Raw genomic sequence first — 27,617 nt, 5'->3', positions numbered from 1 at the left:
TAAGTTGACTGAGACTGGAGGGCTGCGATATCCGGCAATGTCGAACAATTTTGTGGTCTGTGCTATATTTGACGGCGGTGCGTCGACTAACAACTTATCCTGCGTGAGAGGTTGGTCAAGGCAAATGAGGCGGATTCACGTTGGAATCATGGTTTCACGAATGATAGCTGTAGGGCTGCAACAAAATTCATTCATTACATCGTAAGTTTACGTACAGTCTATAACACAAACGGCGACACTGGCGTCAACGGATCACACCTCGACCGCCTTGCTCTCTGCTCCCTTCTCACCCCTTTCATTCAACACCTTCTCGAATATCTCGCTCCGGATCTTCTGCAACTCTTCCCTTGTTCTTTTCAACTCATTCTCCCTCTGACTCAGTTCTGTCCCCAGTGCACTCTGCCTTTCTTTGGTCTTTGTCAACTCATTCTTCACGGCGCCCTCCGCCCGCTGCAACTCCCCCGCCGCCCTCTTAATCTCCTCATGGAACCGCATGTCTGTAAAGATGTTGTCGAAAAATACATCGGAAAAGATGTGCCCGTGATTTATATTGAAATTGGGCAGGCTTTGTACAAACGGCGATGCCTTTTGCGCCTTGGACACCTGCAATTGAGCCTGCATCGCAGCATGATCACTCTTTGCCAGCGCATTGCGTTCCATTGCGTCTGCCATGGTGCCGCCGCCGAACATGTCCCAGCGGGAGTATGACAGAGCTGAGTTTATGTGCCTGATCGATTCGTCCATGGACTTTATTGCGGCGGAGAGGGCCTGCATCGCTGAATTTTCAGCCTCCCATTTTCCCCTGCACTCGCGGTACGTCGCTAGCATGCCATTGCACCTTGACTCGCACTCATCTTCCTCGGGAAAGCCTTCTGTCTGTCCGTTGAAAATGCGGGCATAAATGTCATCCAGTTGACGTTGCGCATTGTCGTGCACCTCTGAGAGCGATTGGAGCTCGTCTCGGGATCTCGAGGCGTCTTCAAGTTGCTGCTTGACAGCAGCGTTCTGGTTATTCTCCTGTTGTGCTTGCTGAAGTACGTCGAAGTACTCCTGCTCACCATTGGAGGCCTTTTCTGCGAACTTCTCCCGATTGCCGGTTGCCTTGTACATAAACCGGCGGACGTGGCTGTCTCGATACTTTTCGTGTTGCTTCAAGTTTAATTCGCGCTTGGTCTTGAGTTGCTTTAGTGCGTGGTCGGAGTTGCGTAGGTGAGTTCTCAAATCCTCGACCAACTTGAGTTGCTCTTTTAGTGCCGGAGATGCATGGTCGGTGTCTGACAGAACTTTGAGAAGCTCGTCCTGTGTGGCTGCCGCTTCGATGATCTGTGATTGTACTGACATATTTGCTGAATTTTACGTTTGAGAGATTGGTGTGCCGAATTCGTAGAGGCTACACCTCCATAATATACCTTTCAACGCCTCAAAGGATTTCGCCTTGAACCTTTGTTGCTCCGGAGAGTCGGCATTGAGATCCTGATGACATCAGAACAACTTAGCCGCAGGCGATACACAGCAACACTCCTTCGGGGTGGCGTATTACGGCGCCAAGGATCCATGCCAACAGTGTCCAACTGTGCTGATGGCTGCTGACCACTCAGTCGAGCCACCACTGATTTTGTTCTGGTGATCCACCGATCGAGGCACAGTGTAGGGCAATCTCATCCCCAGACAGCTAAGCCACGCCAGGCTATTTTTGCGTTAACTGCTTCTAGAAGCAGCCGGAGAATTGTCTGTGGCAAGGCGTAATTTTCCAGAGTAGAGGGATATGACAATGCTGTGAATATTGTACGCGACGTCTACGACATCCTCCAGTTAGTGTTATTAGTACTCCTTGGCATTCTGTTGTTCTTCGCCTGCAGGAGCCTGGCCTTGCGTCATGGTCTCAATCCCATTGCCTGAGTGATTACATTTCGATGCCAGTCGTTCCAAGTGTTATTACTGTGTCGTGCACTCCATGCGGTCCATGCCGAAGTAGTCCACGCATGAGCTCATACGATGAAGTGGACAGGAATGTTAATGAACCGACTGATTGTTCGCCGGAAGCCATCATCTGTTGCGGAACCTTGTCGGGCTACTGATGGCCCTCTGACTAGACGAATAACCAGCTGACGGGAAAGAAGACAATCAACGACTCTCAGCCTTGCAAAAAATAGATGAAATTTCTTGGCATGTAAAAAAGTGAATGCAGAGGATGCAACATTTATCCACATGCGTGAAAACGTTGAATTGTGAAGGTGGAAGGTCAGCAGGTTGCTTCAGCACAGAAAGGCCTTAAGTTTATCCGCGCCTCGCCAGGAGCTCGACAAATCCCGCCCACAGCTCGCATCCGATAACCAGAATACTCCGTACAAGCTCGGCCATCTCGAAACACTCCCCATCTACCGATGGCCTCCAAGTCCGCCCTGCTGTCCCGCAGCGGGCATCGCCTCTTCCGACAAGGACGGCGGCTTGCTGCATCGCCGTGTCCGATTTGCGCGTGCTCCTCTCAGGCAGTTCGTCCTCGGCTCAGGACAAAAGCCGAAGCTGCTTCCCGACGAGCTCTCTCGACCTCGACAAACCCGCGAATCGAGCTGGAAAATACGCTGCTTGAGCTTCAAAAGCAATCGCCAAACCTGATAAACATATCCAGACTCCAATTGGCGCTTCAGGGCTTGCGGCAAGCTACTGGCACCGAGATCATACGTGTCGCCATTTTGGGACTGGCGAACGGTGCTGCGGCAGGGCCAACAGCTCGGAGGGTTCTTCGTGCCTTGCTTGCTGATCCGCTACAGGAGGAACAGCCATGGGAAAGAGAGCTAGAGCACCGGGATGAGACCAAACCGCTGATTGTGAGGGTCGGCCCGCCACAGAAACATGCCGTGTCCCTCGAAATCGAGAAGGAGACGGGCCTGGATGAGATGCATATCTCGTCTCCGGAGTTGGATGGGTATAATATCGAGTTCCTTCTAATGGAAGTGAATGTCCCATATGGTGCACCTGGAGAGACTTCTATCCAAAGCTTGGAAGATGCAGTACTGGTTCCAACTGTCGATATACCATCCGCCAAAGACCGAGTATCACCGATTTCGACGCCAGTCCACCAAGCCCTCCTTGTTGCGGATGGGTTAATGGGTGCAGTAAATGTATCCGCCCTTCCGGTCTCGGAAACAGACGAATCCATCACCGCAGCAGTCCAATTTGACGGAGTATCCAAGGACCAACTTCAGGCCAACTTCGACGTTGTGGACGTCTCGCTTGCCGAGCGAGGTATTGGGTTGTTTCGTCAAGGACCGCAAAACGCTATGGACTATGAGCGCTTATGGTTTTCAAGTAATGTGCCTACGTTGCTGAAGTGGCTCAAAAATGGTGCCAAGCCCGTCGCTGATGAGACGAAACTGGCTGTACGCAAACTCATAGCGTCACTGTTGCAGAATACGACATCGGAAATTCAACTCGCTGAGACACGAATGTTGTCTAAAGCGCTGACTTTGAAGAGCGATGACCCGGCTGTGGCCGCCTTGAACCAACGCCTTGCTGAATGGGCACAGAGCGCTCATTCAGAGTTACAGGATGAGCTGGATATGGCCTTCAAGGGCCGGCGATGGCGCAAGTTGGGATGGTGGAAGTTATTCTGGCGCGTGGACGATATTGCCATGCTTACGAACGAGATGCTTAGCCAGCGATTTATGCCCACTGCGGAACAAGAACTTGTTTATCTGACAGGCAGAATTGAGCAGTTAGGTGGCTCGCATCCAGAGTACCCTCAGCCAGCGTCATCTGTGAATACCGCAGAGTCTCGAAAGCTGGGTTCAGGCGAGCACGCTCCCGCCCTCGCCGCAACGTCATCATCTTCGCTTCCAAAATGGCCTGGCCACATTGCGTTCACCCGCCGTTACCTACAAAATGAAACTGTACCCGCGTTGCAGTCGTTGGCACAGAGGTTGGTGGTTCAATCCCTAGGCACCTCTGGTGTAACCACGTCTCTTGCAACCCTGTTATATGTCTCGTCATTTGCATCCACCATCTATGAAGCTGGGGCGGTTGCCGCCCTTGGAATCGTGTACAGCCTAGGCAGAATGCAAAAGAAGTGGGATGCGGCAAGAACGTTCTGGGAAGGGGAAGTTCGGGAAGAAGGACGCAAAGCAGTTCGCGGAGCCGAAGAGAGTGTAGCTACCGTCTTGGAGAGTAACGGTTCAAACGGAGTCGAAGAGACGGGGGAACTGCAAACAACGAAAGAGCTAGTGGCCAAGGCAGAAGATGCACTGGCTCGAATGAAGTAATGTACGATATGGGGGAATATAGATTTGTATAGTAGCATATTCTTCTTTGTAGAAGCTCCGCCATCACCTCTAGTGTAATCTTCTACACTTGATCCGGGCCCCAAATCATAAGACGAAATTTCTTGAACCAAATTCCCAAACGCCAGCCCCCTAGCTTTTATGCTAATCATTTTGCATCCGCCCCCTCATACGAAACCCTCCATGCGTCACATTCATCGCCGTCCACCAGCTCTAGCCCGACTGACAGTCGCCCTTCCTCTTGCCAAACCAACACCACGTCCTCTCAAGTTCCTACTCTTGAACATGGGGGCATTGCGCAACATGTCCGGGACGATGAAGAATCGCACGTGGGATCCCCGAATGTACACTTGTTCGAGGTGGGAGACGCGGCCGTCGCGAGCGGTGACCGTAATGTCCTTTAGTTGGACATTCATATTATCCTCAGCTACCACACATTAGCACCAATATGCGACGCCTACAGCGCCAGACGACAGCGCAAGAAGGGGTACATACCATCGAGCAGTTTCCCGCGGTAGGTCTGACCGCTTGTGATTTCAAGGGTCACAATATGGCCCTGCACACGTCAGTTTCTGTCAAACGGTGGCAAAATGAAAGTGCTGGCTGGACAAACCTGTGCCTCGTTGAGGAGCTTGATTGGGATGCCGATTGTGGACGTCATTTTCGGTGTGCCTGGATCGAATGTCGCGTCAATGGCATCGTGAAGCTATCTCAAACTTTCTGGTGGTTGAAGGCAAGATTAGGCGGGTCATTTATTCATCCGGCCCGTGGGGAGTGGGGCGCCTCTGCAGTGTGGCGTTAGCTGACAGCTTGGGACTTGCACCTTTGACTTTTGGCATTGCTCGTCTGGAGCTTCGCTTGGAGATAGCTGCTTTGCCACCTAGGCGGCTACATGACGTGGATAGCGTAAACGAGAATTTACGACATCCGGAATCTTGCAGCTTTTTGAGCAAATTTGGGGGCAATATTTTGAGAACTGAGGGGTTCCAACCTATGAAATGGTGAAGAATGTGCAAGTTAGCCACCCGTTATGGTGGTGCCTGGGTCCAGAACGCGCTTCACATGGATGTATTGCGTGGAAAAGTTATGGTCCAGTGTGAATTGATGAAGATGGCATGAGGGGTAAGATGCTCTCGAGCCATTTTCAGCCGCGGATGGAAATCATTGGTGTGAAGTATGCGCTTTTAGGGCTGAGAAGACGTGATGGTTGCCATTTTCAGAGGGAAACGCCACTGTTTGGAGGAAGTATTGCCGACTTGTCCGTGATTACTTTGAGAGCCAATTCGTGAATTTGGGGTAGCTTGAGAGGTATAAATTGGCAATGATGTCAGTCCTATGATGTCAGATTTACCAAATCATCTCTTCAAGGTGAAATCAGCTCCCTAGCTTCCAATTCTATATTCGTTGAAAAGAAGTACCATGTCTCAATCAGGAGTTACTGTTGAAAAGGCCGGCGCGCCGTTCACCGTCGTCAATGACTTGCCTCGCTCGAGTCCTGGTGCCAAACATGCTCTTGTGAAGTCTGTCTATGTGGCACTCAACCCCGTGTAAGTCAACCCTGCTTACCTACTTCCCGATCTTTGTGCGCTACTTACCATGATGAAAGCGAAACTGTGATGCAGAAATATGGCGTCCTAGTCCAAGACTGGCCTGCTGTTCTCGGCTCCGATTTCTGCGCCCAAGTCATCGAGACGGGTCCCGAGTGTACAAAACTCAAGAAGGGCGATTACGTCTACAGCGAGTGTCGACTTGGACAGAAGGCGTATTCTCCATTCCAGGAGACCTTTCTGGTAGATGAGGACTATGTGTTCAAGGTTGAGGGGGAGTTGACGCCCGCTCAGGCTTCTACCATTGCTGTTGGGACGCTTGTGAGTATTGTGAATTTGGTGAGGATGTTGGACGATGCTGATGAGACAGACTTCTGCGTTTGGTATCATTGTTGGAGCGAAGGTTCCGCTGCCGGAGCCGGGGGCTAAGGTTGCCGAGAAGGACGAGTGGCTTATTGTGCTTGGTGGAAGTGGTACTGTTGGACATTATGCCATTCAGGTTTGTTATTCATGGAAGTCTTCTATGGTACATGGGCTAATTGGTTAGATTGGTCGCCTGTGCGGATACAAGGTCGCGGCATCGTGCTCGCCGTCCAACAAATCGGTAATCATCCCGTCTAATACGACATTACTACGCATACTGAATACCGGATAGGTTGTTTTGAAACTTGGCGCCCAAGCCGCCATCAATAACCGTGGCACACCCGAGGAACAGGCCGCTGAAGTTCAATCCATCACTGGCGGCAAATACTCCATCGTGTTCGATGCCAGCGCTCTATCGAATAAGGCTGCAGCCAAGATGCTTGAAGCGTCAACCGCGAGTCCTAAATACTATACTACGTCCGAGGCGTGCGTACTACCTTGTTCCTATAAACGGACACGGCTAACAAAGCGTAGAAACCACTATGATATGCCAGACGGCGTCACCTCGTACTACGTCCTGATCGGTAAACTGGGCCAGGATGACGACTTGGGCAAGCATGTGAGCGAAGAAACTAAGAAGATGATTCCGTCGCTGCAGGGACATGTGGCGAGCGGTGTGCTTACTCCGTTGGAGTACGACGTCTACAACGGAACTGGGTTCGAAAGCCTTGCCACGGCTCTGACTGACTTTGGCGAGGGTAAGATCAAGGGGAAGATTGTGATCCGTCTACAGGATTAGTCACGCCGTAGAGTATGCAAAAATAAAGTGACAATATTTGAATTGCGTTATGTCTTGTTCGTGATCGACCGCGCTTACTAAGGCCGACAGCGCAGTTGTGACTCAGAGTGAGGCTGCACAACCACAACACAAACATCCAACATTTGCCAAACTTGCTTAGAATGTAAAGTCGACAAAAATGAGTCTTGTGTTTATGTTTCTGCAGACCACGACCTTTGTGTCAGTCTGGGCGGCAATTCATCGTCATGTTACAAGACATGGACCTATCACGGTGGCGCGCAAAGTGGTGTTGGTCAATAGTTGGTTCTATTCGCTAGCCTCAGCTGCTCTGCTTGCTCTCATGTTCATACCGCGGTATCAAGATACGGCAAGAAAGCTGTATCATGCATCCAAGTTTTATGAATATGTGGATATCCTTGGTGTCCGAGCTGGCGGCGGAGATATCGACTTGCACTTTGCGGTGCATCACCTTACCACGCCGTACCTCACTTATGTCCGCGTGCTTCATTACAGCCATGGCTGGCGAGTTGTCGCGGCACTGAACGCATTCCATCATGTTTTGATGTATGCGTATTTCGGGGGAGCTGGGTTCCTTCGACCTGCGTTGCCTGTCACTGGAACGATTCAACTGCTGGTGGGATTGGGAGGAGAGGCGTGGATTTGGTGGCATAAGAAGATTGACGGGGAGCAGCCCCTGTGGCCGCATGAATTCGTTTTGGGTCTTCTGACCCTCTATCTTGTCCTTTGGATTAGGGATCTCAAAGAGAAGGCGAAGGCGGGCAAGGCAGCGACCAAAGTCAAGTCGTCATAGGCACGTTTGGTATCGGGGGCTTTCCAACTGCTACTTTATTTCATTGGGTTGTCTGGGTATCATCGCTTTGCTTCTTTCGCTTCCTGCCAGCGAGCATTTCTCTCTTTTCTTGCTTCCGAGTCTGCTTGTCCAGATTACCAATCGTCTTGCCTTCACTTCCGCATGGCCACCTGGCCATGGCTGCTTCTTCTGCGGCTTCATCCCACTCGCGGGGTAGGATAGCAAATACCAGGTACGAGGTGTGTGTTTTCAGGTCGTTTTCCGTGCGGTGAACTACTCTGCCTTGCAACCACAAAGGGTCCTCGCTTTTATTGGAGTCTTTGCTGCTGGACTCAGGGGTGGAGCCGTCAACATCCATCTTGGACTCTGATGCATCAGAAACAAGTTGGGATGTTTGGCCCTTGTGGAAATCTTGGGTCCGTTTCAGGTCGCTCTTGAGCTTTTTGACGGCTTCTCCAACATCACCGGGCTGTGAGCTGAAGCCTTTCTCATTGGGAATATTAACTCCGACCCGATCCCGCATGACGTTGAATCGGTGGTTTGCAATCTCAACCATATCAATATCTGTCCAACCAAGTGTTCGCATCTCCGTAACTGTTCGTGTGACTTGCTCAATGCAGGGTGAAAAGGTACAAATAAATGCGCTCCGATTCGGATCCAGCGGTGATTCCCAGTCGCCTGGCTTGTCATCGAGCTTGCCTCCCTTGAGCGTCTTACGCCGAGCCAAGTGGTGTAGTGCTTCCCATGGAGCGGGCAGGTCTAGAAAAATGGCGCTGGCCTTGGGAGACTGGCCATTAATGAGAAATCCTTCATCATATACATCCCTGTGTGTCAATTGGACAACACCATCTAGGGCGTGATGCTTGAGTTCGGCTTGCATTTTTTCATACCGAAGTTCGTGGAACTCGAAGCTGAATACCTTGCCCCTGAGATCCGCATCTGACTTGGGATACCCATTGTAGACGGCACGCGCGGAGGCGTGTGTAAAGCTACCACTACCGGCTCCCGCCTCAATAATTCTGCTGCCTGGCCGAGCTCGGATTCGCTGAAGGACATAACTATAATCTGGTGTGTAGACAACCTGTGTTCTGTGCGGTAGACTGCTTGTCCACAGCTCTGGTGTTGGTCTCAGAACGTAAATGAAGCCGCTGGAAGCGACAACAGCTCTTTTTGCTGGTGCCGAGCTCGGAGTATCGTTGCCGTCATCTTGGTTGGAGGTAGGCGTCTCTTCGTCTTCAACTTCGTCACGCCGACGTTTGCGACCCCGGGATCCTGTATCGACTACGGAGGCTCGAACCTGGGAACCCCAAGGAATATCGAGTAACGTGGAATGCGGGAACGAGCCGAACCTGGTGTTTAGAGTCACGCCCTCTGCATAGCCATCCACAGCACTGTCGGATTGTTGCAGAGTGATGGGTTGAAAGTTTTCTTTGGAAAGGCTGATGATTGCGAGCGTATTCGGTGCTGTTTTCGCTGTGGGTTCGAGAAAATGGGACGGTTGAGATCCTGTAGAGGCCGCCATAGTGTAATTGGGCCGGCCGCAGCTCAATGTTTGTGTGAGCCGGCGTATTTGAGGTTGCCGTCGGGTTGTGAGGTTGACGAACAAATATTTTGAAAAGTTTCTCTCCACATAAAACTTGAGATGGAGAACCTTGCATGCGGCTGCAGGGACGAGAAAAAGCCCCACTACCAGTCCTTGGATGAAGTCTTGTCTAGTCAAGTGCAACCGGCAGAAACAGCTCACTAGGCGACTGTAACGTGCTCTACAAGGTATTTGAAGCTTTTAGGGCGATATTAAGCGTTGATTGTCCCGGCCGAGATCAACCAGTTAGTTGATATTTTCTGTTGGTTGAGTACTAGACGATGTGTTGATAGCAATGGAATTTTGGCCTGGCCCACATGTAACAAATAAGGAAGCCATCCTGGCTGGTGCCAGCTTCAGAATGAGGGGCAACAAAGCACATGGAGCTCTCAGCTTTCAAAAAGCAAAATTGCCCAAGTGGCATTTCTGACCAGTTGACACCCAAGCTCGCCCTGGTGACTCAACCTCACCACCACCACCACCAACAACACAACCACGTCTGACTGCGACTGCGAATGCGGCTGCGATTGCGTGTGCCCCTTCACCACCATCGGCCGGCGACGACTCATTATACCAAATACCAGCGTCGGTGGTGATTCTGTCGCGTCCAGGCTCTCCCGCTACTTAATCCTCGTCTTGGCACCCTGTCCTGGATGAATCTCTTCCGCCTCACACCCAGGTTGAGATTCGCACCAGTTGCCACTATTCCCAAGACGTCCTTCATTCTCTCTAGCCGAAGACATAACACCGCCATCATGGACTCGCTAAAAGTGCACAATTCCCTTAAGCCAGGGCCTCCTATGCCCTTTGTGCCCATGGAGCCTGGCAAGGTCTCCTGGTATGTGTGCGGTCCTACAGTCTACGACAAAAGCCATCTGGGACATGCTCGAAACTATGTGGCTAGCGATATCATTCGTCGCATCATGATGCATTACTTTGGCTTCGATGTCAAGTATGTCATGAACATGACGGATGTTGACGACAAGGTAGAATTGGCCCAGCAAAGCCCAAGATGCCCTTCCATACTGACTGTCGTAGATCATCATCAAGGCTAGAAGACAGCGTTTGTTGGACCTCGAAAAGAAGAAGACCTACACCAAGGATGAGCTGAGGGCCCTTGGTCTCGTTGCTTTTCAAGCATATGCGTCGAAAAACTTGCCTCTCCTTGCAGAAGACACATCGAAACTAAACGAAACGGACTATACCACGCGACGAGATGCTGCCTACGGCCGCGTGCTTTCTGGAGGCACCCTCTCCGGCGAGGGCAAGCCCAGCGACGCCGAAGCAAAGATCAAGATGCATATTGGCAACATGGACGCCGCTGCGGAAGCCCTCAAACAAAATGCCATCTTCCCAGGCGCCGACGAAGTCCTTTTACCCTACCTGGACTCCCTATACAAGGAGACGATTGACACCAGCGATCAGTCCATATTTACCGACCTGACAAAGAGCATGGAGGCACTCTTTATGGAGGACATGGACAACCTCAATGTTCTGCGACCCGATGTTATCACTCGTGTCACTGAATACATGCCGGAGATTGCCAAGTTTGTAGAGCAAATCGTTGATAAGGGCTTTGCATACGAAGCTGAGGGCTCTGTCTACTTTGACATTGCTGCTTTCCAAAAGGCTGGCAACACATATGCTCGCCTAAGACCGGAAAGCAGGAATGACAAAGCCCTTCAAGAGGAGGGTGAGGGGTCTTTGTCTACAAATCTGGGAGGCAAGCGTGGCGCCGGCGATTTCGCGCTCTGGAAGAAGTCTAAGGCTGGTGAGCCATACTGGCCAAGCAAATGGGGCGATGGCAGACCGGGCTGGCATATTGAGTGCTCTGTCATGGCCTCTGATGTTCTGGGATCTCGCATGGATGTCCACTCTGGCGGCATTGACTTGGCATTCCCTCACCACGATAATGAACTGGCACAGAGCGAGGCATACTTTTGCCAGCATGGTAAGGGTGAACATACTTGGGTCAATTATTTCTTGCACATGGGCCACCTTTCGATTTCCGGATCGAAAATGTCCAAATCGCTCAAAAACTTTCAGACCATATCGGATGCACTCGCTACCACCTACACTCCCAGAAGCATGCGAATTGTGTTTCTCATGGGCAAGTGGAACGATGGTGTAGAAATCTCACCGGATATGCGGTCCCAGGCTGACAACTGGGAGACTACTATTAGCGTAAGTTGACCTAGGGTCCGGTTAGAAAGACTCAAACTGACAAGTGTAGAACTTCTTCACAAACACGAAATCTTGGCTTACAGAAGCTGGTGTCGATTATGGCGTCAAAAGCCTATCCGTCAACCAGGATGACTCATCCACTGGCCTTCTTGCCGACTTAGAAATGGCCAAGAAGGAAGCTGAGGATGCATTGACCAACTCCTTTGATACCCCTCGAGTTATGCTCGTTCTCCTCAAGTTGGTCAACACCACCAATGCATTTGTCAAAAATAACAAGGACGTCAACCTCGCTCACGTCGAGGCCATTGCTCGATGGATCACAAAGATGGCTGGCATTTTTGGCTTGGACGCCAATGCGAACCCGCCTTATGACGGTCTCGGCTGGGCGTCCCCGATCGCAACTGACGTAGACCCGAAGAAGGCTGTTCAGCCCTATGCTGAAATCGTTGAGTCTGTCACAGCCGAAGTGTCTAAAATCTCTATTTCGAGCGATGTTATTGCCACTCTTTTAGCTCAAGATCCCTCCAAAGACTTTGAGTCTGTCGCTGCGACTGGATCCCGTGACATTGAGAAGCTCTCCCTTCCGTATATCCGGGTCGTCTCGCAAATCCGTGACGAACTCCGACGTGTCGTCTCATCACAGACCCCCGAGACTAAAAAGGCCATTCTCACCATCACTGACCGAATCCGGGACGTTGATCTGACCAATCTGGGAGTGTATCTTGACGACCGGCCTGATAACCAGCCGTCGCTCATCAAGTTCATCCCTGCTGCAGAACTTATCCGTGCTAGGGAAGAAAAAGCTGCACGAGAGGCAGAAAAGGCTCAGAAAAAGGAGGAGGCTAGACTTGCGCGTGAAAAGGCTGAGCAGGAGGCCAAAGAAAAGGCCAAGATCCCGCCCGAGGAAATGTTCAAGAAGGACGAGAGATATAGCGCATGGGATGAGAGCGGTATGCCAACGAAGATGAAGGATGGGAGCGACGTGCCAAAAAGCCAGTTGAAGGCGTTGAAGAAGATGTGGGACAAACAAAAGAAGGTGCATGAAGAGTTGAAGGCCAAGGGAGGGCTGTAGATGATCCATATAGAGGAATTCAATAAGAGCATCTTGCTTCCATCGACACCGGTGTAACTGTAATGCATGTTACGTCTTGGGGCCCTAACGAACTAACTACCTGCCTCAGTTCGTTGCGTGATGCAGTGGCCATGAATAGTTTGTCTGGTGCTGACGAGTGCCTGCCCACGTCTAAGTATGCAATAACTCATCTCAATATACGCTGTTTATAACATGAAATGTGATCAGCTTACGGGGTTAGAAAGTCAAGTTAGTCAAATCAATGCATTTCCTCTGTCAATAACTAGTACCCATAGCTATCCAGCGATTACAAGGCGACGATAGCGCCTCCAAAACCAGCTTGTTCACGTCACAATGACAAGATATTTTATCTCATAGCCGTAATCTATTCACGAGCCTCCAGGCAAAGCACTTCAACATTATTTCCAACTGGGTCAAACACGAATGCAGCATAGTAATTCGCACCATAGTGTGGCCTCAACCCAGGAGGTCCATTGCATCGCCCACCGGCAGCAACGCCAATTCTGTGAAATTCGTCGACTTGGGCTCTATCTATCACACCCAGTTAGTTTGGTGCTGTCAATGAAGCCATGGACACTTCTCTTACTGTCAACACGAAATGCAAAATGCATGGGCAGGTTTGGCGGCTCGGGCGCGGACAACACCCACCACTCGCAATTTTTGGCGTTGTAACTAAAACCGGCTATCTCCTCATTTTCGCCTTCTGTTCTGAACTTTTGGTAGCCAACTGGTTTTAAAGCTTTCTCGTACCACTCCTTAACCATGGGGTGACGCTTGGCGTCGACGTGAATGCCAATGTGATCTAACGGCATGGTTCTTTTAGTTTCGTAATGAGTTGGAAGTCAGTAGGTGGTTTAGCCTTGGGATGTTGCAAGAGGCTCTTGCCGTATCTTCTGTTTTTATGGTGCCTCGATGTATGTTGTGTGACCAACATGCGGCCCGTATGGTGATGTTGTTCACGATGAATGGCAGCAGAGCCATCAAGCCATGTGAATGCAACCACGAAAGAGGGTGGCCGTCCAATCTGCATGAGGTCATGAGACAACAGCATTCTACGTAATGCCATCTTCAAAAATTAAAATATAGCCGCGACACATCACCTGACACCTTTTCCACACTTTTATCTGCGTAAAGCACAGAGTTGGCCCGAGGCACTAGAGAAGCATAATGTGAGAGTACACACTCAGATGCGAACTCACGCTCCGATGGCGAAGAGGTTTGACTTTTGTCAAAGTATTGATACATATGTCTCTTTTGGAGAATATCTAGTGCCCATACCCACCAAGCCATGTTGTCTCAACCCGCGCTCTTCACTATGTGGTAAGCACCGAGCTCATCGGGCACATATGCAAGCTTTGCCCTTGGGCCCATGAGTTTCGCGATGTGCCTCTCATCAGCGGTATAGACGGCTTTGCCCAAGTCCTGTGTAACCGGCTGTAATAACGTTGCCATGGCCAAATGACTTCTGGAGTTGATTTGCACACGACTGCCCACCGTGATTGACGCGATTGAAACAAGTGTCTGAAAGCCTACGGTGAAACCGAGAATCATGTACACGTAATTCCAGTCGAATACTTGGATCGAAGCACTCTGAATTGGTGCCATGCCCGGTACTTCCACCACGGGGCTGTTGAGTGAAAGACCGCCGAGCGCACCGATGCAAAACATCGATATTCGACTGCCCATTTGGTTTACGTCGCCTCTAGCCTTCTCTCCATAGTAATCAGTCACCGGATAGCTTTGAAACTGCATAGTATCGGTACTATTCGTCGTTCCCGTGGTGGAAGGCCCGTAGCTTTGAAGTGCGATGGCCTGCGTCGACAACCTCCTAACAGTGGTTTCTAACTGGTGTTCTCTCAGTTTGGCGTTGACGACGGGCCCAAGGGTGACATTGCAACTATAGAACCTGGGTCTGACATCTGAAGCTTCAAGTACGGTAATGATTGCCCACGAGTCCCCTGACGACCGAGGGTTGTTGGGATCAAACATGAAGAGGTTCTGGTTCGGCCCGTTGAGCGCTGGGATCGGCCCAACCGTAGTATTAAAGCCATCGGCAAGAGTAATACTTTTCTCTAGCCCATTGCCACCGCCGCTGACTCTCCAGCTTTGACATGTCGTTGTAGCTGAGACATGACGATTGGTTGCCACATTGAGTCCAGACACCTGACTGGAGACAGAATCCTCCGCGAATACAAATCGACAAGTGGTAGTATCGGCTTCGCAGAAGATTGGATGGTTATCAACGTCGATCTTCGTACCCGGACGAGGCAATCTTGTCTCGAGCGATTCTGTGCTCTCGCGAGCGTCGACTCGCCACGGAATGGACATTTTTCCAAAGCTTGCATGCCGTTAGTCCAAGGACTCTCTAAGCCAGGAGTGGGATCGTATCATCATGTATGAACAGGTATGGTTTCATCCGGGCGCACCTATTGGCGACATGTCTCAAGACAAGAACGGACTGCGAATCGGACAATTCGCGAAGTCTGACACCATTGTTTATATCCGTCATATTGCGTAGAAACACGAGGTCAGGTTGAGTGACCAGGAAGTTGGTGGAATCGTTTGTATTATACGTTAAACCGAGCAATGCGATGGCAACTTGAGAGACCTATATTATTAGCGGTTTGGGCTCGACTCGAGAATGATCTCGTCTAGAACACTCACTAGATGAAACGATATCCACACCATTACGAAGAAGCGGACAGAGAAATGTCGAGTCGTGAGCCCAAGTTTTGCTAAGCGGCCGATTTCCTCGATTTGAAGTATTAAATCTGCCTGTGGCATGCAGTTAGTATGACATATCGCCGCGTTCAAGCCTGACTGAGTATGTACACACCTCTTGCGGTGACCTCTCTCTAAGACTGAAGAGCCACCATCGAAGATGGCTAACATTGGACTTGAGCGAGCTGGCAACGTTAAGTCCAAGAGCAATCGAAACAGCGAGGATCAAGGCGTTGAACTGTTGCCGTTGCGCAGTCGTAATGGCGGCCGGAGTAGAATATACGAATAGGACAGCACCCTCAGTGAAAGCGAGAACCATGGTTACGACCAGTCGTACAAGGCTTCGTATAAACAGGCGCCTCATCTGCCTCGAGGAATCGAATCCTTCTGCGGCGTCCTCCATGGTCGAAGACCGGGCGACTTCTATTGGCATTCGAGGTGGTGTCAACAGTCTGAGCCAGCGGGCTGTTGCGATTCTGAAGGCCCCCAAACAAAGACAATGAAGTCCAAGAGACGAAGTCAGGCGATTCCTATCATACTTATCAAAACCGAAGCACATTCGTCAGCTCGTGTATTCCTGCCCTCCCAACCCAACAACTCGATAGATGTTCCATAGTCTTGCACAAGACGTGAGATCATCGCGCCACCTCAGCCTAATCGAGGTGAGCGCTCGAACCCCATGTTGACAACTTCTAAAGGGAATGGGGGAAACAATCTTATGAGCCACTCATTTTCAATTCGGGTTCTTCCGAGCCCGTAGTGCGCATTATGTGCAGCAGGGGTGAAGCACTTTATGCGGAACGCTGGTGGGACGCCAAACACGCCAGTTGTCCGGGAGTCTGCAACAAACTCGCGGGTGAGGTTTGATGACACGATTTTCGATATCTGTAGTCCGTATTCTGTCCATTAGCAAGTTGGGGTGATGGCTTTGGTTTATTTGGCGCGGTAGGGATGACTCAGTCCCATGGAACTAGTTACATTGGGGTAGTCGCGCCTTGTTGATATCGGACTGTCGAGGAGGCAGGAAGGCTTAGTTGCAAGGGCTTTTGTGAGACATTGACAAGGGAGCTTAGGGGATAGTAATGGGATTTGAACATCACTGGTGAATGGCTAAGTATTACTTGATGCAAACAAAAGCGGGTTTGCTTCACGGAGGACTCATCGTGTTCGAGGGGGGCAGGCTGGTGTTTACCCCAAGGTCTGCAGGTTTGTTTTTGCATGAGCATGTACGCCGTTCTGGGATGCACATCTTGTGCAAGGAGAGTATGTGACTCCATATCTAATCATGTTTCTGCTCGGTTACGAATCCGAAACCGTACGTTGGCCCCAAGTGTTGAATCCGGGCACGGCTCCCTGTATCAAGTCCCCAACCAAATAAAACAAACATAACCGATACTCTGGTTAAGATTATGGGGGTGAGGTAACACGGTCCATGGACAAAAGTACTTGATCACGTTGGGCCTACTGGTTGATATTTCCTGAAAAGGGTGGTACTTGGGATCGTCGTATGCTTCAACCCAGACCACCGTAGCTGTAGTGGGTGGTCAGAAGTATTTAAATGAGAAAAGGTATAGCATATTGCGTTATGTGCTGGGGCATATTGAGCTGTGTTAGTGTATACTTGGATATATCCAAACACCTCTGATATGTAGATCTTGAATGCTGACAGGAGCAGATGTGATGACCTCATTAGTCCGATGATGACCTCGGGTACCCGGTGGCTTTCAGGATCATGGCGTGAAAATTCTCAATATCTCTATGAATAGAATCATATTTTTAATTCAGATAGTCAAGCCAATTTAATGCAAGTCGGTCATTAAGTTCCGTAAATAACTGCTGTCTATGGAATCTTTTGATACTGAGTCTTGATTGTACTTGCATAAGCTTGGTTTTCGAGTCGCGGCGGGAGAGCTTTGCGTGATTGGGCATGACGGTGACATAACTAGGAAGGGCACGGAAATAGTATGTAGCCGTTGTGCATCTTCCACAACCAACTGCCAATATCGGTTCGATCTGAAGATGGGCAGATTACCATGTCAAAATTTCGACGTGTCGCAGTGACATACAGGTTGAATTTGATTGATGAATGTGTGAAACTAATAAGACGTGATTGGCGTTGCACTTATAGGGCGCCCGGGTCTGGATTGGAACAAACACAAATACGGGGTTACTCAATGCCACCTTTCTACGGCCTGGATATCTATAGAATCATCTGCTCTTTAAGTTTGGGACAAGCTCTGGAGTGTTGCGTCTTTGTCTCTTGCAATCGCCAAGACCAAAATGCGATCGTCTGGTGTTGTTCTGCGACAACAGGCGGCCTCTGAATTACCTTAATGCCAGTAGCCTCGTATTCTTCTGCCAGTCCTTTGATCTGTGACTTCGTTGTCGATTTTGCTTGTGTCTTTCTCTTGATACAGTTGCATTCGTAATCTGAGTTGTTAACCCCATAACTGTCACAGAATTGTAAGTGATGGCTCCTCGTGGCCGTGGGGAGAATGATTCTTTCATCCTCTCATGCGATCATGCATGGCCAAGATTAATGCAGAATGCGGTTTGAAGGTGTGAGGGGAAGAAGGGGGGCGGGAGACTGGTCGTGATGACATTCCGGCAGTTCAGATAGCTGCAAATGTGGCATTGATTGGTATGTCTATTGTTGTCACTCGGTTTTCTCATGGCAATACTGGGGGTGCCCTTGTCATGATTGCTGCATAAACCGTTAATCTAAGGCGTATGCTGAGCTGCCAACTCTATTACAAGCTTCAAACCATCCCAAGTTTGAGTCTAGCGGGTCTCTATTGGGGCATGAATGCTTGCGCCGTCTGGACAAACAGCATCGACTACCTAGGCAGATGAAATCTGGCTACCTGAAATATTCAATAGAGTCAGATTCTTGGAGTCGCCCATACTAATGTCACCCAGAAGTAAGGGCAGCGAGGCAGAGAGGCACCCCATTGTTCATGATATACCAAGGATAGATTAGGGCTATAAAACCCACATGGTATCCATGAGCTACCACTGCCTCGAACAAGGTATCGCAAACTACTCCAGATTGTCTCACGATCTCCGACAGCGACTAGCTTAGCCTCATGTCGTGGGGTTGCAGCAGCAAATGGACGATCCTGCACGCATAACCACAGGTCGGTCGTTGTCATGTCAGATTTCTATATTAGTCGACTATCGAGGACAGGTATACAGAGAGGGACTATACACATGCATCATAACAAAAGAAGGTGGGGAAAGCTCCAAAGGGCGCCGGTATTAGATGCGCATGTACCAAAATTGACAGGGTGTTCCATGGCCTTGACATTCCGACATACTCAAAAAGGAACCTGCCATAGGAAAAGTGGTAGAGCTCAAAGTTGTGTCATAGCCTCGTGCTTCAGCTGGGGGTGCGTCGATAAGTTTGAAACAGCATGGAACCAATCCAACGGGCTATGTGAATAGGCTTTTCTCTAGGCTGTCTTTGCAAACGATCTCTGAGTAGAATATTCGTCTGAACAGGGCTTTATGTAACAATTCTTGACTTTGAATGAGTTATGCGTCTCTTTCAGAGATTTTGAATGATTCTCTCCCAAACTATATAATGTCCTCTACCCCGATCGACTTCTAACTCAGTTACAGTACTTGCATTCAATAATACCACCAACAAGTAAATAATGCCAGCCATGACTACGAAAGATTCCCAAATGTTGTTTGGAGTTGCGCAAGTCGACGCACCGCTGCAGTCATCATCATTCAATACTCGGGGAGCAACAAGTTCGGCCAAGCCAAATGGTATTTCAGCCCCTGTAAACTGTACAACTAAGCCTATGTTATGAATTTGCTAACAGGGGGAACCTTTTCTGTGATAGCTTCCAAACAACTTTCTAACATGACGCCCTCGCAGCGTGAGCGGAAACGCGCGAGAGACAGGGAGTTTCAGAGAACATTGAGAACCAGACGGAAATGCTACACAGCCTGGCTCGAAAAAGAAGTACAGAGGCTTCAAGGCGAGATTGTATCAAACGACACCGTCGAGGATTTGCGGCGGCGCAATGCAGCTCTCAGCGCCGAGTTATCTCATTTACAAGCACGCATCGACATGACCCTGAGCGGGTCATTACGGGAGCAGAGTACGGAGGCTTTTGAAAATTATAGCTCTTCTGCATACGAAACAGTGTATGCATCGGAGATTTCGCCGTATAGCAATTATGTCACCAATGTTGCCGACAGCTCTTCTCCGGATTCGCGACCCTCTATCACCGGTAGTGCTCCTTCATCACCATATGAGGCATCAAGTTATGCGTCTCTTGCAAAAAACTACGCATCTTGTTTACCTTGTATTCAGCTTGAGGACATGCCGAAATATGAATTGAATGTACTACAGTTAGAGCCGGAGAGATATGGAATCGGTCGCTCGTCGAGTTGGTAGGGGACAGGATCACAGTGTTCGAGGCGGCCACTTGTTGTTCCAAAGAATTTCGAGGCCGGTTTGGGGGCCATGTGGCTGATGTACGTCGAATAAAATTTTGTTTACCTTGAACACTGTTATCTTAGAACAGCTTGTCCTGCGAAGGATTTGAAACCTGGACACACTGGTCTCAAATTGATGGACCTTTCGTAGCCTTCGTGCAGTCAGCTAGGAACAAACGTTGTTTCCGAGATATGCAGGTTCGGAAAAGAATGCAAGTACACAATTACACAAAGAAGTTATTCCTTGCCAACAAGTCTATGTCAAGTTGTACTGCAACACTGTTCGGCAGTTACCATACCCCCGGACTGACATTTTCAATAAATCTCCGCGGCTTACAACCAACCAATGAAATGGAAAACCTCTCACTTGCACAACTGTTGGAAGCTCTCCGTGATAACTTCAACCATCTTTGAGCATGGTAAAACCAACCCCATCGTGGTAGGCCCGGAAGCCGAGAAGCAAGAGACTTCAAAAATATAATCTGATATGTCATCATTTGTTCCAACGGAGTTCCAGAGAGGACCTGCCATCCAAGGATTGCTGCTTGTTCTGCGATACAGAGGTAGAATTGCGGAGGATTTGAGCGGTATGCGCGCTGGAGGCGTGAAACTTCCGAGCGTCAACTGAAGAGGCATGCGTTACTCGATAGACTGTCTACCGCGGGATATCCAGGTCTACTTGGATGGTGCTGCAGGCTGCATACTTTTGATTGGCAGTAGTCCAGGCACCATGCAACGTAATGGCGAAAAGAGACTTCGTGACGATGGGTCAAGAGTGCCTTGCCAGCTAGCCTGATTGACTCAGCCTCAATTGTGCCTTCTTTGACGTTTGAGGTGGTAGGGCTGTCAAACGTCCTTCCTGATCTTCTGGGAAAGGCTTGTCCGCCATGTGGGCACGATGGTATGTGTGATCGACGGCTTTGTGTATCACGATGCGCTCAAACTCCAAGCAGGACAGGCTCATACACAAATAAGGCTTTTTCTGGGGTGGTAAATGTCACAATAATGCTATATGGTCATGTGGCACTGGATGAACCCCCGCATGAACTTCCATACTGAGTCAGACGAGAATCTTTTGTTGCGTCTTGACCAGCCTACTACAATAATGCGACAACAAAGATCACGAAAGTATGGGACCTGATATGTGTATCACATAGGACTTGCATTTGAGTGTGGATTTCAGCAAACCCCCCGAACAACACCGATTTGCGGAAGGGCCAGAAGACTTAGTCGCTACAATTTCGTATGTCGATGTTCATGAGAGGCCGAATTTGTACCATTTATGGTTTTAAAGTAATATATGTGGACTGAGCGTATTAGATTTTGGTTATATAGATCGGCCCCGCCGTGTCGCTTTCGCCGATTAATGATGTCAATAGATTAATATATGCTAAACATTCTGTGGAGATACTATGAACACAGGAGATGTGTAACATTGAGAGCTGCGCACTGGTTTATACTTCCCCATTTGGGTGTATGAGAACCTTTGTGTAACCTTCAACACGCTTGTCAAACTTATCATATGCAGTCTCAACGTCGTCCAAAGTGATCTCATGCGAAACCACGAAACTAGGTTTTGCTTTCCCAGCAACAATCAAGTCTCTCAAGTAACGATTGTACGCTTTAACGTTACACTGGCCAGTTGCCAGTTTCAAGCCCTAATCATGTGTTACTTGCAGCTGGTAAGACAAAAAGCTGGGAAATGAAACCAACCTTCTCAAAGAGCTTTCCGAAACTCAAACTAATCATTCCTTTTGCTGCAGCACTGTCGGGGGCGCCCGGATCGCTGTTACACAGCATTAGAAACTGATTGTGCCCTTGGAATTGGAGTAGGGAGTAGGGGAGCTGAACCTAGGAACATAGAGCCCTGGAATACCTAATCCACCACATGCCCGTGTGACCCGAATCATGTTCTCAAGAACAACATTTGGCTGTTCGGAAGAGCCGCCGCTATCCATTGCTTGATAACCAACAGCATCTACAGATCGGTCTACCATGCCGTCGTTAAGACTGATAATTTGGTCAACAGCATCACCTTTGGTAAAATCAACAGGAATGCAACCGATTTTCTCGGCTGCCTGCAGTCGCTCGGGAACGCGATCTACAACAAATACACGGGAGGCTCCCCGAAGAACGGCAGAATACGCCGCCATCAAACCCACTGGCCCGGCGCCAAACACGGCAATACTCTCTCCGGGGGTGAAGCCGGAAAGTTCGACACCATGCCATCCTGTTCTGGTAAGGAACAAAGTTTCTACTCGCTTAGAAGTTAAAACGTACCTGTTGGAAAAATATCTAGCCCAGCTTTAGCATGGAAGCAAATCCGAGGATCATGAAGAACTCACCGGCAAGTAGAATGAAGTCGGATTCGTGCTCTTTTCCAGGGGGCAGCTGAAGGGCGTTGAAGTCTGCATATGGAACACGAAGATACTGCGCTTGACCTCCACGATATGGACCCATAGCAACATATCCTGGTCAAAGTAACTGATTCAGTTTAATACCTTGAGCAAAGGATCATTTAACAGACGAACCGTAGGCTCCACCCGCAAATCCGGGGTTTACTCCAGTGCAAAATGCGGTTCTTCCCTCTTCACAGTTGCGGCAACGGCCGTCGGCGACATTGAATGGAATGACGACTCGGTCACCCCTTTTCAGTAGCGTCACTCCCTCGCCGATTTGTTCCACGATTCCCATGTTTTCATGGCCTAGTTGGTATACTTAGCTCGTTGTTACTGGTGGCAATATAGGGTAACAAACCGAAGGTGATGCCCTGCTCTGCGGCGGTTCTGCCTTCATACATGCTAGGAATTGTAAGCCTTTCCAAAATGCATAGTGCCGGTATTATTTGAGTGTATAGCCCACTGTAAGTCTGAACCACAAATTGCGGCCTTTGCGATAATCAGCATTGAAGTGAAATTGGGTTGAAGTCGAACTGACTCACAGTTGTCACCTTGAGAATGATATCGTCCGGGTGCTCTATTCGGGGCATATCAACATCTTGAACCTTGACCTTGAATGGGCCATTGTAGTTGACGGCTTTCATTGTCGACGACATGATGAACTCCCGTGCTGAGATACTACTGAAATGAAACTGGGAGAATGATGGAAGAGTCCAAAGCTAAGAAGGATGCTATTGAGGGGTCGTTACAACATCCATCCGGACATCCGCGATCGATCTGCTTTTGAGATGCTTTGATGCGGGGAAATATGACATATAGAATTCTTGGCCCTGCCGTATGCTGGTTGCCATCATGCTGTCTCGGTATTCTCTTGCGAGGTGGGGATTGAGTTGAACTTGAACAAGCCACACGTTCCTCAAATGGACAAAATTCTATCCAACCAACATTATTGCAGCTTGAGGATCGACAACACCGCTGTTCGGCCGAAACTCGGCCAGTGAACAGTTTGCTTTCCACCAGTTCAGCTGTATCTGCATAGTGAAATTGTGTAAATATCTGGCGGTAGGCACGGCGTAATAACATAAACATAACTACTGTAGCAGGAATTAGTTCCTGAGCCTCTGTTTCGGCCATGATATTATACGCTTTCGATCCGTTTGGGGCATGGGTTCCGAAGTCAACTTTCAGCATTGAAATCCACTGCTTTTCAGGCTGGAAGATGTATGTGTGCGGTATGTCTTTCCAGGACTTTCAAGAACATTACCTCTTCATGCTGACATGCTACATCACGGTGGGAAATAAAGACGGTACAACTGGGTTTGTAGGGTCGCCCGTAACAAAGCGATATGTGGTATCGCTGAGCTAAATACCGGTACCCTAGTTTGCCAAACATATTTTAGTAATTGCCGGAGAAATTGAAACCCAATAAATAGGAGTGGCCTGATTTCACTAGGCCCTGCCTGAACTCATGCGACCCAAGGAGACTTGACTCACTTCAAAACAGGTTCAGCACCGTTACCAGGCTGAATTTGAAGTCGCAAAAGCTCTGTGATCAGTAACAATTAATGCGCATTTCGGAGAGCAAGATATCGCAATATATCACGTCCTCACTTTGTTTCATTTTGGTACACGAGCCAATGGTATAGTGATCAACTGTCACTCGATCGGTCAGTTGAGTCCTCAATGGAAGCCTGGAGGATGTTGATGCAGAATTGTCCGGCATGGCTTGTCATGAAACGCAGCTACTAGTCACCGTTTCATCCATTCGCAGCCACGACATTTTATTCTAGAAGCTGATGCAAGTTCCACAGCCAGTTCCGCAGCTACTTGAATCCTGCAGTTGCAAGGACGTTTTTGTCTTGCCGTGTGCTTTAGGCAAGAGCTAAACGTCAGATATTGATTTAAATTTATATGGTAAATAAGTATTATTGCATCATGAATGAAATTAATGTGGACAGAATATCTCCAGAAGACCTATTATTACCCTACAAGAGGCACATATCGAGACTTGAGATGCTGTTTCTGACACAAAATATGCCACAACTGTTAATCTTTGGCAGCGGAGGCAGTTGTCTAGGAGATAATAATAGCAAGAGTAGCGACGGTAATGGCAGCAAGAACGTTGAAGGAAGCATTAGCAGCACCGGCAGTGACAACCGCAGTGCTAATCGGGGTGCCTATTATATATTAAATTAGCCATCTGATCAACCCAAGCTAACTCAGCGCAAGCATGGAAGCAATCATCACGCTCTCACGCGAAATAGAGTCAATCGTACCTGTTGCAGTAGGAGCGCTTGCAGTTCCAGAGACAACACCTGACGGGTGCGAGCTTGGGCGTACGGCTGCTGATCCAGTGGGAAGAGATGACGTTTTAGAAGGGGACGCAGAGTGTCCGCTTGAAGCTGGGGACTCGGTAGGATATGCAACAGAGGCGGTCGAAGTCAGCGAGGCGGTGTTAGTACTGATCGTGCTCTACCTATGTCCGTTAGTTGAGGGTTTCGGTATGCGATTGCTTTCAATAGTTTACATACGGAAGGGCTTTCGGCAGTGGTGCTTGTGGTAGAAACGACAGTGCTTGATCGAGGCTGAGTTACAACAAGATTGCAAGAGTCTTTGAACTTTTGTGCAGGGCCGTATGGCTTAAAGTTCTTGAGGGTAAGACAGGGCCCGAAGCAGAAATTGACAAAGGGTTGAGCGTATGGATGGGTACACTTTTCGGGAGTATTGGCGATACGAATGACGGCACCTATTTATAGTATGATTAGTAAAACAAGTTGATAATAAGAGTGGTCTTCTTACCGCATGTCCCGTGGCATTTGAACTGGTCACTGTCTTCAGGATAGCCAAAAGACGCATATTCAGACATATTCAAGTCCACAACCGTAACGCCGTTGGGGAGAACGGGTAGCTTCTCGAGTTCCTGGAATGGGGCCTTTTGTGTGATTGTTCTGGTTGCCGGGCCTTGTCGTTTGTCAATCGCAGGAGCTGCGTTGACGAGTACGCTTAGAGCGGACAGCAGAGTGATTGCGGAAGCGGAATGCATTGTAAGGAGTAGATGTCGATTATCTTGAAGGATAAGGGCAGAAGCAGTGACTGATGTGTTTTCCAACGAATGAAGAAACTGGTGCCGAAGAGAGAGTAAGACACTGGTGTGATTGCGGCATGTCCATTTATATAGACAATCTTCAAAACATGTGCGAATGCAGGTACCAGGAACAGCTGGGACGAACTGGTAATCGGTTTTTCGGAGTTACGCTGATATCTCTCCAACCCTGCTCCCAAAGTCTTATAGAAACTTGGTCGTCAATGGGCTGGATTCAACAAGGGGCTGTTGCGTTATTCTTGTTGTCCTGGTGCCGTTGGCTGGTTCCCCTGAATCTGAATAGGCTACTGAATCCCAGAACTCGTTGACGACTGTAATTGCGCTACACGATGGCAACTGTGGTAACAGTCTTCCACTCTTCTCTTCCGTCTACTTTCAATTGGATCCATTTCACAGCTTCATTCTGTATTGGTCTTGTGGCTCGGACCCTTGCGGATGTTGAGACCCCAACGACGAGACAAAAGTTCCGCGGACACAACGAGCATATGAATCCTTCCAGTATATGACATTTCTTACAACAGCAAGTGGAGACCATCAACCGCCTCAATCTTATCTGATCCGAGACGAACCATGCAAGTAAGTGAGCGAGCGTCGGCGATGGATGGGATGGAACCAAGAATCGCAGTGGATACACTCCACAGGACACCGGATGGAAAGGTCCATCTCACGGTTGAAGAGATGATATTTTCCCCATTTACACCAGCAGGGATCCCTTCTTCCTTGAACTGGCAGCCCTTGCCGCAACCAACACTGTGACAGGATCTTATCTGATCCGACGGCCATGAAATCAGCCCACCCATACCTCCGAAGACCCATCATATTCCTGGCACGCCAAGCAAATAATGCATAAATCTAGTCACAAGGTTGAATATAAGTTTCAATACATGACAGAACAAACCCCACTAACAGTCTTTGCTGCATCAAGACTTATTCGGCCTTTAAGCCCGACGGGCCATGAACTACCCTACTGGTCGTACGACAGAGTAAATACCATACCACCCAGTCTGTCTTGGTACTGACCGATTCGGAGCAGTGCGTTAGAAATTCATTCTTACATGTCACTCCGCCAAGTCGTAAGCGAGCTGTTTCTCGGACGCCACCCTTAGGTCCGAGATGTCACAAGCCGACTGGGTCTACGGGTTGGAAGCGGTATTCGGAAAGTCCTGAAGAAGGGCAGACTACTTAAATGGCGAATGGGCCCGAACTGGTGATAAGTTTTTGATCTTCGCCGGTAATAGCATACTGTATCATTTACGTTTACAGTTCTCGTTGGCCATCAAGGCAATATGCAGTTGCTCAGGATCGCTATTGGCCTTGGCTTGACCTTGGCCTCGGTTGCCAAAGCCCAGAGTGAGCCGAAGCCTACCAACCCATCAACCGCCAGCGTAAAGGACGATGACATGGGCCCTGCTGCCTTCATGTGGCCGCCGGACAGAGTTTGGTCAGGAGACATGGACAACCAGGCACCTTGTGGTTCTCGCTCAGCGGCTGGGAACAGGACAAAGTTTCCCCTTAGTAAGTCTTTTTGCAATACGTATGGTCGTTGTTGGGCTTATCAGTATTTGCTAACATACATACTTGTTAGCCGGCGGTGCGGTGGCTCTTGTAGCACAAGATGATTACTACAACAGCAAAATTAGCATCTCATACTCCAACGGTGCGTAATATCTCTGCCTCGGAGATCTTTTGTCAATTTGCATAGCTCCACATGACCTCGACGAGGAGGCCGCTAACAAAGAAGTGCAGATCCGCAAACGAATACGGACTTCACGACGGTTGTTGAAACAACTGATATCAACGACTTAAACCCTGGCCACACATGCGTACATATTCCTGACGCCCCTTCACGGTTGACTTCAGGCAGCAATGCAACCATCCAAATTATTTACAAGGCAGACTGGGATGCTCCGCACAATCAGACATTCTACGCCTGTGCCGACATCACCTACGTGAATGCCGTGGACTTCAAAACCCGAATCCCCTGCTTCAACGCTACGGAGCCTGGGGAGGACGACAAGAAGGCGGCTGCTGGCAAAGATAATAACTCTGGTACACCAGCTAGTGGCAGCTCTGGCAGCTCGGGACTCAAAGCCAACGCCTTGGCGGGTATTATCGTAGGCTCAATCGTTGGAGCAGCAGGTTTGGTAGCCATTGGGGTGTTCTTGTATCGTCGTAGGGAGCAGAAGAAGCGGAAGTTGCGACTTGCTCAGATGGAGGAGAATGCGAGGAAGACTGACTATCGGGATGATGTTGTCAAGGATATTATTTAACAAAAACGTAAAAGAT

General features: G+C 49.2%; 13 protein-coding genes across 13 annotated transcripts; 6 read left to right on the top strand and 7 right to left on the bottom strand.

The window, feature by feature from the left end:
• Positions 1-252: 252 nt before the first annotated feature.
• Positions 253-1,341, bottom strand: VFPPC_06233 (hypothetical protein; the record flags this gene model as incomplete). The annotated part of the gene is made up of 1 exon (XM_018285298.1): positions 253-1,341. One exon carries the CDS (start codon positions 1,339-1,341, stop codon positions 253-255), a length of 1,089 nt encoding a protein of 362 aa, XP_018142373.1.
• A 1,043-nt stretch (positions 1,342-2,384) lies between these two features.
• Positions 2,385-4,259, top strand: VFPPC_06232 (serine threonine protein phosphatase 2b catalytic subunit protein; the record flags this gene model as incomplete). The annotated part of the gene is made up of 1 exon (XM_018285297.1): positions 2,385-4,259. One exon carries the CDS (start codon positions 2,385-2,387, stop codon positions 4,257-4,259), a length of 1,875 nt encoding a protein of 624 aa, XP_018142372.1.
• Positions 4,260-4,471: 212 nt separating this feature from the next.
• VFPPC_06231 (small nuclear ribonucleoprotein Sm D3) lies at positions 4,472-4,938 on the bottom strand (the record flags this gene model as incomplete). Its single annotated transcript, XM_018285296.1, has 3 exons — positions 4,472-4,704; positions 4,773-4,833; positions 4,891-4,938. The coding sequence occupies 3 exons, from the start codon at positions 4,936-4,938 to the stop codon at positions 4,472-4,474; spliced, it is 342 nt and encodes a 113-aa protein (XP_018142371.1).
• Positions 4,939-4,958: 20 nt separating this feature from the next.
• VFPPC_16302 (hypothetical protein) lies at positions 4,959-5,282 on the top strand (the record flags this gene model as incomplete). Its single annotated transcript, XM_018294055.1, has 1 exon — positions 4,959-5,282. The coding sequence occupies one exon, from the start codon at positions 4,959-4,961 to the stop codon at positions 5,280-5,282; it is 324 nt and encodes a 107-aa protein (XP_018142370.1).
• Positions 5,283-5,696: 414 nt separating this feature from the next.
• Positions 5,697-6,986, top strand: VFPPC_06230 (zinc-binding oxidoreductase CipB; the record flags this gene model as incomplete). Its single annotated transcript, XM_018285295.1, has 6 exons — positions 5,697-5,824; positions 5,884-6,145; positions 6,195-6,323; positions 6,372-6,428; positions 6,480-6,673; positions 6,722-6,986. The coding sequence occupies 6 exons, from the start codon at positions 5,697-5,699 to the stop codon at positions 6,984-6,986; spliced, it is 1,035 nt and encodes a 344-aa protein (XP_018142369.1).
• An 851-nt stretch (positions 6,987-7,837) lies between these two features.
• Positions 7,838-9,319, bottom strand: VFPPC_06229 (tRNA (adenine-N(1)-)-methyltransferase catalytic subunit trm61; the record flags this gene model as incomplete). The annotated part of the gene is made up of 1 exon (XM_018285294.1): positions 7,838-9,319. One exon carries the CDS (start codon positions 9,317-9,319, stop codon positions 7,838-7,840), a length of 1,482 nt encoding a protein of 493 aa, XP_018142368.1.
• Positions 9,320-9,439: 120 nt separating this feature from the next.
• On the top strand, positions 9,440-10,007 carry VFPPC_17925 (hypothetical protein; the record flags this gene model as incomplete). Its single annotated transcript, XM_022429596.1, has 3 exons — positions 9,440-9,535; positions 9,711-9,771; positions 9,814-10,007. The coding sequence occupies 3 exons, from the start codon at positions 9,440-9,442 to the stop codon at positions 10,005-10,007; spliced, it is 351 nt and encodes a 116-aa protein (XP_022285350.1).
• A 127-nt stretch (positions 10,008-10,134) lies between these two features.
• On the top strand, positions 10,135-12,635 carry VFPPC_06228 (cysteinyl-tRNA synthetase; the record flags this gene model as incomplete). The annotated part of the gene is made up of 3 exons (XM_018285293.1): positions 10,135-10,365; positions 10,418-11,563; positions 11,613-12,635. The coding sequence occupies 3 exons, from the start codon at positions 10,135-10,137 to the stop codon at positions 12,633-12,635; spliced, it is 2,400 nt and encodes a 799-aa protein (XP_018142366.1).
• Positions 12,636-13,020: 385 nt separating this feature from the next.
• On the bottom strand, positions 13,021-13,468 carry VFPPC_06227 (glyoxalase-like domain-containing protein; the record flags this gene model as incomplete). Its single annotated transcript, XM_018285292.1, has 2 exons — positions 13,021-13,187; positions 13,243-13,468. 2 exons carry the CDS (start codon positions 13,466-13,468, stop codon positions 13,021-13,023), a joined length of 393 nt encoding a protein of 130 aa, XP_018142365.1.
• Positions 13,469-13,952: 484 nt separating this feature from the next.
• VFPPC_06226 (hypothetical protein) lies at positions 13,953-15,780 on the bottom strand (the record flags this gene model as incomplete). Its single annotated transcript, XM_018285291.1, has 4 exons — positions 13,953-14,994; positions 15,083-15,264; positions 15,321-15,431; positions 15,493-15,780. The coding sequence occupies 4 exons, from the start codon at positions 15,778-15,780 to the stop codon at positions 13,953-13,955; spliced, it is 1,623 nt and encodes a 540-aa protein (XP_018142364.1).
• A 5,503-nt stretch (positions 15,781-21,283) lies between these two features.
• VFPPC_06223 (S-(hydroxymethyl)glutathione dehydrogenase) lies at positions 21,284-22,884 on the bottom strand (the record flags this gene model as incomplete). Its single annotated transcript, XM_018285289.1, has 9 exons — positions 21,284-21,487; positions 21,543-21,615; positions 21,681-22,059; positions 22,110-22,124; positions 22,175-22,300; positions 22,361-22,534; positions 22,587-22,630; positions 22,692-22,717; positions 22,771-22,884. 9 exons carry the CDS (start codon positions 22,882-22,884, stop codon positions 21,284-21,286), a joined length of 1,155 nt encoding a protein of 384 aa, XP_018142362.1.
• Positions 22,885-24,301: 1,417 nt separating this feature from the next.
• Positions 24,302-25,271, bottom strand: VFPPC_06222 (hypothetical protein; the record flags this gene model as incomplete). Its single annotated transcript, XM_018285288.1, has 4 exons — positions 24,302-24,405; positions 24,505-24,700; positions 24,760-24,974; positions 25,028-25,271. The coding sequence occupies 4 exons, from the start codon at positions 25,269-25,271 to the stop codon at positions 24,302-24,304; spliced, it is 759 nt and encodes a 252-aa protein (XP_018142361.1).
• Positions 25,272-26,617: 1,346 nt separating this feature from the next.
• VFPPC_06220 (cytokine inducing-glycoprotein) lies at positions 26,618-27,601 on the top strand (the record flags this gene model as incomplete). Its single annotated transcript, XM_018285287.1, has 3 exons — positions 26,618-26,846; positions 26,917-26,988; positions 27,078-27,601. The coding sequence occupies 3 exons, from the start codon at positions 26,618-26,620 to the stop codon at positions 27,599-27,601; spliced, it is 825 nt and encodes a 274-aa protein (XP_018142360.1).
• Positions 27,602-27,617: the final 16 nt, after the last annotated feature.

Source organism: Pochonia chlamydosporia, chromosome 5 (genome assembly GCF_001653235.2).
Source record: "Pochonia chlamydosporia 170 chromosome 5, whole genome shotgun sequence".
In the NCBI taxonomy this organism is placed as follows: domain Eukaryota; kingdom Fungi; phylum Ascomycota; class Sordariomycetes; order Hypocreales; family Clavicipitaceae; genus Pochonia; species Pochonia chlamydosporia.
Note: the sequence above shows the minus strand (reverse complement) of the source record. Positions and strands in the feature narration are given on the sequence as shown.